The following is a 12,102-nucleotide window of genomic DNA, read 5'->3' as shown; positions in this document are numbered from 1 at the left end:
TGTAGCAGGGCTGGGACACGCCGGAGCACGGACTGTGTGGAATGTGGAATGTAAACAGAGTGTGTTACCAGCAACAGCCCGGCCACAGATCCCAACCGGCCGTGCTGTCCCTCGGGAGCAGCAAACCCCACGCTCCTGCTGCAGCCCAGGGGCAGCTTGTCACGCTGGATCAAATCATAACTGCTCCCCACACCAGCCTTCCTGGCAATCTGAGTTATCCAAACTCAGCCTCTGCAGCCTTCTCACAGTGCTGGGAATTGACACAAATGCCCTGCTAGGATCCTGAGGGCCCAGGCTGTGCTCCCAGCCCTGGGGAGTGCTGGCTCCAGGAGGGAAGTGCCTTGTGTCCCTCTGAGTCACCTGCCTGCCCACCTTGCTCTGGACAAGCACAGCAAATGGATATATAGCCATCTTAAAGCAGTGGACACAAACACTGAGTGTCTGCTCATTTGCAGGACAACTCCCAAAGACTGGCCTGAAATCCCAAGGAGGAATGGTGAAGGTGAGCAGGGCTGGATCAGCTGGCAAAGGAGAGGAACCAGTTGTGATCCTGCTCACCCTGAGCTCTGCACAGTCATCACCAGGTCAGCCAGCCCTGTGATCTCAAAACACAATCATTTCACCCCTTACCTACTGATCCTTTGCAGTGGGAGCATGTGGTCCCCCAGCACAGCATAGCCACTGCAGCTCAGTTAAGCCACACTTTTATTGTATTGTATTCCATGCATTATGTTCATGTTTTATAGTATGACAGAGGGAGGGATCAAGATAAATGTTAAACAAAAACAAGAGCAGAAAGGTCGTTTGTAACAGGTCCTGAGAAGGAAAGGCACATCGTAACCACCGAATCCAACAGAACGGAAACCTTGGACAGAGGAAGACAACGCTGGAGAGCGGATGAGGGAGGGGGTGTTTCAAGTTGGGGGCTGTGGAAGCAGGTTTGACAGCCACCTGCATTCCCCCACCCACCACAGGTCTGTAGTTCAAACGGGTTTGGGGAGCTCAGCATTCAACCAAACCACTTCCACACTCCTGTTGCCCGGGGAGAGTCCAAAATCCCAAACTCCTCCAGGCTTAATCAGCACCAAAGGGCAGCACAGGACTCCAAGCTCCTTTCTGCAGAGACCAGCTGGGAAAAGGCAGCTGGTGGGGAGGCAGGGAAGGGTTACCCAGCACCGAGGGACCCCCAGGCAGGTCCCACCCAGCCATGCAGGGTCACAGGAGCACCGTGGGCTCATCGCTGGTGAGCTGCGGGTATTGCTATTCACTGGCATCGAGGAGGAGGGGAGGCTGGGACGGACAGAGCAGGGACACAGTAGAGAAATGGTTGGCACAGCCACTGGCACAGGTCTCTGCCAGCTCAGACACCAGGGGGTTGTAGCACCTCGAAGGAAGCAGCAGCAGAACCGGGAGCTGTGCTGAGTTAAGGCAGCGATCGCTGCGGGGATCCAGCGCCGGGAAGCTCGAGGTTCCTGCCAGAGCAGCACAGGGGCTCCAGAGCCAGGCTGGGCATGGGGCTCTGCCCAGACAGTGAGCACAGCACACCCTCCACTGAGCTGACACATCAGGGGGCTGCTGGAGACTGCTCACAGTGGAAATGAGCACTAAAGCAGGACAGAGCTCAAGCATCGCACCCAGCCCGGCTGTGGCACAGACACAAGTGTCTGATCTTGGCTTCCAGGGGACAAAACAGCTCAGCTTCACCTTGGAATCAAGAGAAGGGATGGTTCAGCCATCACAGCAGTACCAGAGCCAGCCTTGCTCCTGTAACTATGTGTTGAAGTGTGTTGTGCATGTTAAAGAAGGAACATTTAGCAGCCCACGTTTCTTCTTGAGCCCCTTTAGTTTGTTACCTGTCACCCTTTCCCAGTCCCTCGAAGCCACCCTAAAGGTCACAGCCTGGGTGAAATAAGCAGCAGGAGGGCAGAAATGAAGCAGAGGCAGGGCTGAGCTTGAAGCCTTTCCTGAGCAGCACAGGGCAGAGGTGGCTCTGCCCCCTGGCACAGGTGGTGGGCACGGGCAGGGGTCTCACAGCCTGCAGTGTGCAGGGCAGGGATGGAGGTTGGGAGTTCTGGAAGCCTGAGAGGGCTGTGCTGTGCTGTGCTGGTGATGGGCAGCCCAAAAGCACGGGCAGGCAGCAAGGGTTCCCCTCGAGCTGGTGGCCAGGGACAGCTCAGGCTGAAATCCTGGCACAGGGTCTCCATCTCTGGCCACCCCAACCAGGAGAGAAGTTTGTAGGAGTTTTTGCCTTTGCTGCCATGGATTTTGTGCTGGGCTCTGGGAAAGGGCTGAGCTGCCTCTCACCTGGGGCTTCAGTCACTCCGTGGCACAGATTGTAAACTTTAGTCCCTGCTGAGCTAAGCAAGGCCTGGGTTTGGTCTCCAGGTGAGAGGTTCTCCATGTCCTGCCTGGCTGCAGCCCCCAGTGGCTGCTCAGGGCTGGGAGTGTTGCAAACATCTTTCCCTCACCACAGCTCTGCCTTGGGACGCTCCAAAATCCTGAGAGCTCAGTGTGAGATGCTCTGAGGTGTAGCTCAGGCCCTGGAAAATGCAGGCAAGGCAGGACTGGCAGCAAGCTGGAACCTGGCAGTGCCCTGCCATCGTGGTGTCACCTCCACGTCTGAGGGTGGCAATGCTGGGTTGTGCTACAGAATCATCATCCACCGAGGGAAGAGCACGAAATGAGGGTGTTCCTGCTGCTGGCCAAGGTCCCCACGATGCTGCCAGTGCCTTGAGCTTGGAGCTGTGAGGGGGCCCTGAGCAGACAGGTAATGCCATGAGCCAGGGCTTCTTCCCAAAGGCTGTAAGGAGGAGCCATTGGAATCCACATGGATGCAGCACCTCCAGCACTGAACCCTGGAGATGGGCCAGGAGCAGGTCCTGGAGGCCTCACCCTGCTGCTCTCAGGATGTCCTGGTGGGGCTGATCTGGGGCACTGACAGGGATGCAGAGATGGAGGAGAGGGAGATGGAGGGAGCCTTCCTCTTCAGCTGCAGGAAACCACTCTGGTGCCCTGGGATGTCCCTCACTGCTCAGGCCAAGGCTGGCTGTGGGGCTGGTCTCTTCTCCTGAGCAGGCTGTGCCCACACCAAGGGCAGGGAGACAGGAATAACCATCCATGACCCTCTGGGATGCCACTTCTGGGTTCTGTACACAAGCTGGGCAGGAGCTGGCATCTCCAGGGAGCAGCATCTGCAACTCAGCCATGTTTCTTCCTCTGCACAGACTCTGCCACTGCCTCTGCAGTCCAAGTCCACTCCTCACACGGCTCTTGTCTCCAGCCTCGAGGGTGTCACCATCCCAGTGTCTCCACAGCCAGGGCAGCAAAGCCCCTGAGGTGCCACCATGGTCCACACATTCTGGTATGTACTGCAGGTGGCCTTGGACACGGCCTGGTGCCCACCAGGTGCTGCAGGGGATGAGCCTGACACAGGGCTGGGGCTCCTCCAGCACCTCCCTCTGTCCCACAAAGCTGAATCCACAGCATCTCCCCAGCTGCCAGGAGCAAAGGGGGGCTGGTAGCCCATGAGCAGCCCTAACCAACATCCCCCAGCAAGTTCAGAGCTGTTGCCAAGCAGGGGGGAGAGGATGAGGTGCAGAACAAGTCATGCCCTGGCCTTGTGATGGAGTTTGGTGGAAAGTTCACCCTCTTCTATCCCCTGGCTTGGGAAAAGCACTGGTGGGCAGCCTGTGTGCCCAGAGCAGCCTGGCCCAGGGGCTGTGGCCATGCTCACACGTGGGCACAGAGGAGGAGGAGGTGGTGCCCTCACTCACACACCGCATGGACACGCTAAAAAACCGGGAATTGCCAGTGTGGGAAGGGGGTTCCTGAGACTGCAGAGAAGCCAAGGCCGCCTTGAACAGTCAGGGCCAGGTGTGCTGGTGAGGGAGCAGTCCTGCCTTAAGGCTGCAAATGTTCCAGGTACTGCGGCAGAGGGTTCTCCTTGACGTATTTCTGAATGTACCAGCACGTCAGGTGCGCCTTCAGGTCCTCCTCCACCACAAAGTCCAGGGCTGCCTGCAAGCAGTGCAGATCAGATGGGTCACAACCAACACCCCCAGCCTCAGGGGAGTCCTGTACCCCTCACCCAGATGGGGGAAGCAGCAGGAGTCCCTCAGGTACCCCCTGTGTGAGGCAGGTGGAGGCAGAGGCACAGCTGTCCTGCCACAGCCACCAGCTCAGCACAGAGTCCCCAGTTTAACCCTCAGCACATCCAGCCCCGTGGATGCTGTGCTGCAGGTGACACAGGCCATCCTGTGAAGGCCACCTTCATCATCCCTTTGTCCCTGCTTACAGGGCCAGGGAGCAGCTGGACCCCAAAGCAGCACCCCGCTGTTGTGCTCATGGCTCCCCAGCTCCCCCTCACAGCCCAAGCAGGCAGAGGGCTCATGAGGGCAGTGAAGGTCTGAGAGGAGGGGTCCAGCTTGAGCTGAGCCATCAGCCCCTGCACAAGGGATTTCTGTTGAGAGGAGGAATGGGCTGAACCTGGGGGAGTGGCTGGATTTGCTGACACTTACCCAGCTCCTCTTGCCACAAAACCCAGGAATGTCTGAGCCCAGATTTCCATCTGCCCCTCCAGCCACCCCATCTCCCATCACAGCAGGATTCCCACAAGGCACACACGCAATTCCAACAGGACAGGGCCCGGTTCAGCCAGGATCTTTACCCACAGCTGGGATGGCAGCAGGATGGGCACCTTGCCCTTCTGGGGGGCTGTACCTTTGCCAGGTGCTTGGCAATTCCTCTCCCTCGATAGGCGTCCGGCACCTCCGTGTGCTGCAGGTCCACGATCCGCTTCCCCACGTACTCGTAGAGCAGCACGGCCTTGTCGTGGCAACCTGAGGGTGGCACAGAGGGGACAGGGCTGGGGTGACACCAGGGAGCCCACAGCAGGGCATGGAAGAGAGGATTGAGGGTTGGGATGTCCCTGGAGAACCCAGAGCAGGGGATGAGAGAGAGGATTGAGAGCTGGGATGTCCCCAGAGAGACCCCAGCAGGGGATGGGACAGAGGACTGAGAGCTGGGATGTCCCCAGCAGGACAGGCAGTTTTGGGACTGCTACGTCATCCCTCATGCCACGGGAATGGCTCTGGTGCTGGGTTTCAGTGGTGGCTTTTCTTTCAGTGACACCTGGATGTCCTCACTGGTCCCCCCAAGGCCTTTCCATGCCCCTGGAGCAGGAGCAGGTTTCTGACCCAGCTCTGAATCAGTGATGCCAGCAACACAAGTTTAGGGTGGGAAAGCAGCTGTGGGGAGGGAGGAGATGTGTTGATGGTGGGGGAGAGTAAAAAGAAGAGGGGGAAAACCAACAAAGCTGACCCAGGTAACAGCCAGTTAATTTCTCCTCCAGCACAGGGGTTTTTTTTTGTTGTGGCACATAAAACAGGACAAAACTCCTTGGCCTGGTGTTGCAGCATTGTCTAGACATGTTTTGGGAAAGATGAATCCCACAAACACACAGGAAAGCACACACAGGTGTGCAAGGGGGGCTGTGCACATAAATTTACATGTACACACACACAGGCTTCCTGTTTCAACAGCCTGACCTTTCTCACAGCAGCTCAGTTACAGGAAAAAAGAAGTTTCAGCTCATGTATAAATCAGAGGAGTCAGAACAGCCCTCTGGTTTCATCCACAGAAACTGAGCCTTCAGTGCAAAAGCAAATGTTTCATTTCTAGAGAGTTTCTGTGCTTAAAAGTGAGTTTCAGAAATGCAAGATCCCAATCAAAGAGACAAGTTTGATTAAAATAATGGGAACTTTTACTTCTCTCTGATGTTTTTTTAAGGCTGAAGGGCTGCAAAGTTCACCTGCATTCAGGATGAGCTTTAGCTGAGCTCAGTACCCTCCATTTCACTGCACTGACAACTCCAGCCCAGCTTGCCTCACCCCTGTATTCAAGAGAAACTAGAAAGGAGCCCATTGGAATTTTGTGTTTCCAGAGAAGCAGCTCAAGCTTTTATTCCTGCTCCTTTTATGCAGACACTCCATTCTCCTACACTGGATGGAAACCTTCACATTTCCAGCCCGAGTTTATTCCTGCTGGTTTCTGCCCACTCCTTCTTGTGCCAACATTGTTCTTGGGTGGACATAAATAATTTCCCTCCCTGCCATTCCCCCAAGTATTTCTAGGCTTCAGTCCTGCCCCTCTCAGCTCTGGCTCACCAAAAAGCTTTGAGTTTCCCCCAGACAGAAAAGAGGGAGCACTGCAATGTTTCTCCATGTGGATCCAGGCACCCCAAAAAAGCCAAGGGAGCGGGTGAAGCCCTTCCTGCAGCACAGACCTGGAGGGAAACCTGCCCAGGCTGGGGCATGAGGTGCCCTCACCCTCACAGAGCATTTGGTGGCAGCTCTCAGGGGTGGCAAGGGCAGAGTTGGCAGCACCAAAGGCTGTAAAATGATCTTATAGCAGCAGCTTTCACTCGTTCCAGCCCTTCCACCCCACTCTCCTCCCAGGCTAAAACTTTCCATAGCCTCTGCCTGAAGCTTTGAGGAGTTTAAAACTAAATTGACCACAGAACAAAAGATCTTTTTTCTTTAAATACACTTTAAAACATATTATCTGTTTAGAAGTATCAAAGACACAAATGCATTTTAAAGCAGGAGGTGATTGGAGTGTTTGGAGGATCTCAGACATGTCCTGGACAGGCTTTTCCTGGATATTCCCTGTACCACAGCAGCACCCAGCCAGGACAGGAGCTGCAGAGTGCCACCAGGGCACAGATGAACACACACAGAGAGGATTTTACAACCAGCCTGATTTTACAACAGTCAGTGCTGCTGGAAACTGGGCCCAGTTCAGAAAAACATCCCAGCTCAGCCAAGTGCACGATCACATCCACACACCTCGGTGGCACAGCACCCAAAACCAAGGACCCTCGTGCCTCAGGGTGTGGTGTGGGCCCTGCAGGTCCCAGCCATGGCTTGGAAAGAGCCAACCCTGGAGCTGTGTGCTGCCCTGGCCATGGGGGCAGCTCCCAGAGCAGGTGGGGGGGCTGTGCTGACCCTTCCAGCCCCAGTTTGGTGCAATCCCCCCCAAAGAGAGGGGGCACAAGCAGAAACCCCCCCAGAACATGGCATGAGAGACACCTCCTGCCAGCCTGTGCCACCCCTGGGCTCTGGGACAGGAGTTTATCACCTGCACACAGCTGGGCACAGACAGCCTGCCCTGGAGTTTGACTCAGTGACACTGAGGAAGTGGAGTCGATGCAAATCAGCACAGCCAGAGAGGAGCAGGATGGCAGCCATGGCAGCACAGCTGGTGCCCTGCTCACCCCCTCCCAGGGGCCACAGGGAAGGGGAAGCTCTTCTGGGAACTGGGCAAGGGAGCAGCTGTAACCTCGCTCTCCATGGAAGGTTTGCTTGCACCAGGAGCAGTGGTGGGCTCAGCCCTGAAGCCAGACACAAGTGCCCAGGCTGGGTGGCTCAGGAGCCTGGGGGAACAGCAGAGAGCCCAGTCCCAGCCCAGCTGAGGAAGGGACACCTCAGGCATCTGGGAGGACACAGACCCCCCAGCCCAGCCCATCCTTCACTGCCCCCCTCTCCTGGCATCCACAAAGTACCCAACAAGGGGAGGCTGCAGCACTGCAGGGCTGTCCCTTGTCCCTGTCCCCTGCACCAACCCCAGCCCACGACACCCCTTTGTGTGCCCAGGACCAGGGCAGGGCCCTGGCTGCTGCCTGCAAGGCCAATTTCTGTGCCCCAGCCCCCTTTGGACACTGCTCAAAGCCATTCCCTGGGAGCAGGGGGACAGAACAAATGTCCCAGCAGCAGGAGGCAGCTCAGGTCTGCTGCTGCTGAGCCAAACAGTGGGGGAAAACAAAAGCAAAAGCTGTGTGTGGGGTGGGCTGAGAGGACAAGAAGTGCTGAGGAGCTCATGCATCCCAGGCTGGAGCTCTGCCTGCCATGGGCTGGCCTCACTCCCCAGGGAGCTACTGGCACGTTACTAGGGAGAGAAAACACAACAGAGCACAACAGCCAGAGAGGAGACAGCACAGGGCTCGTGGAGGGGCCTCCCTGGCAGGAGGGGCAGCAGGGGGGGCTGGCTTGGAGCAGTTTCCTGTTTAGGAGCTCTCTGGGGGTGCCTGTGGCACAGGAGGAGTGGGGATGTCTTTGATGCAGGGCCTGGTGAGAGATCCCCTGGTCCCTGCTGCAAACTCAGCACCTTCTCCCCTCCTGAAAGCACCTGCCCATCAGGCAGGAAAGCTCCAAGGCATGACCTGCTCCAGTTTTCCCAATAAACCTGAGCCTGGGCTCCTGGACAAGGAGCTCCTGAGACTCAGATCAGCAGTGGGCAAAGCAGGAGCTTCCAGCCAAAATCCTGCCCTAGTGCAGCTGGGGAGGAGTGGGAGGTTTGGGAAGTGTGGTGTGCCGCAGCCAGCAGAAGTGTTGGAGCTGGAATGTGTGAGAAGCCCGAGCATCCCTGAGGAACTGGAGCTGCTCCATGCTCGTGGTGAGCCTGATGGGTGTGATGGGCATCAAGAAGAGACAGCAGCTGCTGCTAAAAGCTCTTCCCCTGCCCCAAACATCTGTGCCAGCAGCTGGACCAACCAGCCAACTGCTTTGGCACTGGGGGTCCCTTTGAGTTTCTTGTTTTGAGCTGAAATTTCATCTCAGACTCAAAGAAATACCCAACTATTCCTGACAAAACCAGCCTATATGATTCCCATGGAAGCTTTTAGCTTTGACAAATTGATGTTTTCCAAGAGAGTCTCTGCACAGGGAGGTTTCTGGCTGGCTCAGGCTGTTAGTCACATCCTAACCCATTACAAATCCAGTTGGGCGTCTCTCTGCCCTCCTCTCGAGGGATAACGAGGCTCAGTGAGGTCTGGTTATAATCAGCTTTACTTTCAGCTTCTAAATGCTCCTTCATTTAGGATGCAGGGGAAAAGGGAACGTGTTCAAATGAAGCAGCTGTTCCTACCAGAGATTTAGCAGCTACTGCAGCAATGAGAGAGGGGACGAACCAGCAGAGAAAGGGAAGACAGGGCAAGCCCCAAAAAACTCAGAAAACTCGAGTGCAATTCATCTTCCCTGTGCACAAGGAGGAAGTCCTGACACGAGGTCACACAGGGGCGCAGAGGCAAACACAGGATGATGCTGCAAATGAACACTTTCACAACCAGTTCACAGCTTTCACTGTCTCAGCCTCCTGCTCCTGGGATTTCCAGAAATTCATCACCATGCAAAGTTTTCTACCCAGCATCACACCACCATAAACCACCAGCTGTCAAAGTCTGGCTGCTTGGTCCACGTGCCTGGTGCATCCATGCTGTATCATCCACACTTGACATTTAGCAGAAATTAGGACATCACAGGAAAGTTGACCCTGGAGCCCACAAAGTGCTGCTCATCTCTCAGTGACACGGGACAAGAGTGCTCTCTGAGGGACATGGACGTCACTTTGATGCCAAAATCTGTGTCTGACCCATTTCTTGTCATTCCCTGCTTGCTGCAGGGAAAACCTCCCGGGGCATTCCACACCAGTGATGCTCATCATGCCAGGAGGGACAAAGAGCAGTGCAGGAAATAAACACCCAGCCATGCACTCCCACAGAGATGTTATCTCCTGAGCAGCTTCCAGGGCTTGGCTGCTACCAGCAAGGGCCTAACAAGGAGGAGGAGAGGTGGGTCACCCACTCCACGTGGATGTTAGTCAGCACAGCAGCACAGACACCAGCACAGCACTGCTCAGCCTGGCGTGGCTGAACTCACAAAAAAGGGCTCAGACTCCCGGAGCTCCCAGAGAAAACACAACCTTGGTCATGGGGATTCACCTGGGTGAGGCCATGGCCACACTGGATGGGGCTTGGAGCAACCTGGTCCATGTCTGGACACACAGGTGGTGTCCCTGCCCAAGGCTGCAATGAGATGAGCTTTAGGATCCTCCCAGCCCAAACCACTCTGGGATTCTGTGACTCCAGGACCCCCTCCTGAATCAGGAGGTTCTGTGCTGATTCACACACGACTCCCACAGCTGAATTTCTCCCTCTCAAAGTTCACCCTCTCCAGTCACGACTCATCCCTGCTCAGCCACCAAATGCTGCTGGGCCCGTGGTGTGGCTGCCAGAGCTTTTATCCAGAAAACCACAATAAAAGATTATGTCTCCCTAATAATTGTTGACCCTTGGCTGTCCCCTCTATTTCCTGCACACACCAACTTCACTGGCTGGGACAATGCTCTGCTGGTGGCAGTGGGGACCCGGCACCTGGGATCTTGTTTGATCTCAGGCTGAAATAAGCAGTTGGTGAAATTGTTTTCTCCGCACCCGTCTCCTCCTTCCTCGCTCCACCACTGCCGAGCTCCAGCCTGCACTTTGTAATTAGTGGTTGAAATGAAAATGGGGTGGGGGGGGAGGAAGAAAAGTCTAAAATAAAATCTGGACTATTCTTGTTTTATTGACAAAGCCTCCTGCATTCCCTATGATTTCTGAACTACACTTTTATTTTTTTTAAAGGCAGCTACCCTGCAATTTCTGTATCGAGAGTAGTTCTATACCCAGAGTAGTTCTCATCATAACAAATGGATGGGGAAGAGATGCTGGGATGGTTGAATATCTGTAATTAACCACCAAGATGAAGGCTGGGAAAGAATCAGTGCACCACAGAGAAATTTTAGTGGCATCTACTTTTTGTTCCTTTGTTCACTCCACCCAATATGTGACAGAGCTTTTCGGGGGTCACTGTGTCACCAGAGCTCCACAGGTGGCTGTGGCAGCTTGGATCCATGTCGTTGGTCCTACAGAACCGCGGCACAGACCCTGCTGGAGCTCCCGAGGGGTTTCCCTGAAGGAATGTCCCCAGAGCTGGCACCCCCACATCCCCCACAGGCACCTGCTGGGGGGCAACAAGGCAGTGCCCCCAACCTGCCCGTGCCACCATCGGGCTCCACAGCCCGGCCCCAGCCGAAGGAGCCGAGCGATGCCCACATCTCCCCTGGGAGAAGGTTCTGGGGGTAGGAGGGGGTGGGAGGCACTGGAGGGGTCACACCGCGGCAGGGTGGAGAGTACGGGGGAAAGCGCAGCGGGACACAGGGCACGGGAGGAGGAGGGAGCGGGGGAAATAGGTGAGAACCGGAAAAAGGGGAGGAACAAGAAGAAAAAAGGGGGGAGGAACGGGGAGGGAAATGGGGGGAGAGACGGGGGGAGGGGGGCGAAGGGGGGGGGGGGCACAGCGAGAACTGAAAAGGAACGGGAATCTGTGTCCCCAGCGAGGCGGAACCGCGGGCGGAGGGCAGCAGGTAACGTCCCGGGGAGCCCCGAGCGCCGTCCCTTACCGTTGAGCCGCACGGTGAACTGCCGCCGCTTGCGATCGTGCTCCACCTGGATGGGGCAGCCCTGCTCCAGGAGGCCGAGCGGCGCCGAGTGCGCCATGGCGGCCCGGTGCCGGTACCGCGGTCGGTTCCGGTATCGGTGCCGGCGTCGGTGCCGGAGCGGAGACGCGGGCGGGCCCGGCGCGGCCCCGGCCGCAGGAAGCCCCAGCTGTGCGGCACGTGCCCGCCCCGCAGCCAATGGCCGCGCCGCGCTTTTGTTTTGGTACGGCCGCGCGGCCCTTAAAGGGGCAACGCCGCCACCGCCGTGGGGACCGCAGCCAGCGCCCGGCGCCCCCGCGCGGGCGGGCACCGCCACCAGCGGCCGCCAGAACAGCACGGGTCCGGCACGGGTTCTGTACTGGTCCGGCGCGGGTTCTGTGCTGGTTCTGTGCTGGTCCGGCACGGGTTCTGTGCTGGTTCTGTACTGGTCCGGCACGGGTTCTGTACTGGTCCGGCACGGGTTCTGTGCTGGTTCTGTACTGGTCCGGCACGGGTTCTGTGCTGGTTCTGTGCTGGTCCGGCACTGGCTCTGTGCTGGTTCTGTACTGGTCTGGCTTGGTATCTGTACTGGTCCTGCACTGGTTCTGTACTGGTCTTGCTTGGGATCTGTACTGCTTCTGCACGGGTTCTGTAGCAGTTCTGTACTGGTCCCATACTGGTTTTTACTGGTCCTTTACTGGCCCTGCACCGGTTTTCTGCTCTGGGTGGCCGGGGCCGCTGTGCTGGGGCTGCCCGCGGTGCCGGCTGCTCTGCAGCAGGGCCTGGGCTGCTGCCCTGCCTGTGCCCTGTGCT

General features: G+C 56.9%; 1 protein-coding gene across 1 annotated transcript; it reads right to left on the bottom strand.

Moving 5' to 3' along the window:
- Nucleotides 1-688: 688 nt before the first annotated feature.
- Nucleotides 689-11,411, bottom strand: NATD1 (N-acetyltransferase domain containing 1). The gene is made up of 3 exons (XM_066560723.1): nucleotides 11,275-11,411; nucleotides 4,720-4,838; nucleotides 689-4,017 (listed from the first exon to the last, which is right to left on the bottom strand). Exons 1-3 carry the CDS (start codon nucleotides 11,369-11,371, stop codon nucleotides 3,901-3,903), a joined length of 333 nt encoding a protein of 110 aa, XP_066416820.1. The 5' UTR covers nucleotides 11,372-11,411; the 3' UTR covers nucleotides 689-3,900.
- Between the last annotated feature and the right edge of the window lie 691 nt (nucleotides 11,412-12,102).

Source organism: Molothrus aeneus, chromosome 16, assembly GCF_037042795.1.
Source record: "Molothrus aeneus isolate 106 chromosome 16, BPBGC_Maene_1.0, whole genome shotgun sequence".
NCBI lineage: Eukaryota > Metazoa > Chordata > Aves > Passeriformes > Icteridae > Molothrus > Molothrus aeneus.
This window is presented reverse-complemented; position numbering and strand designations above follow the sequence as displayed.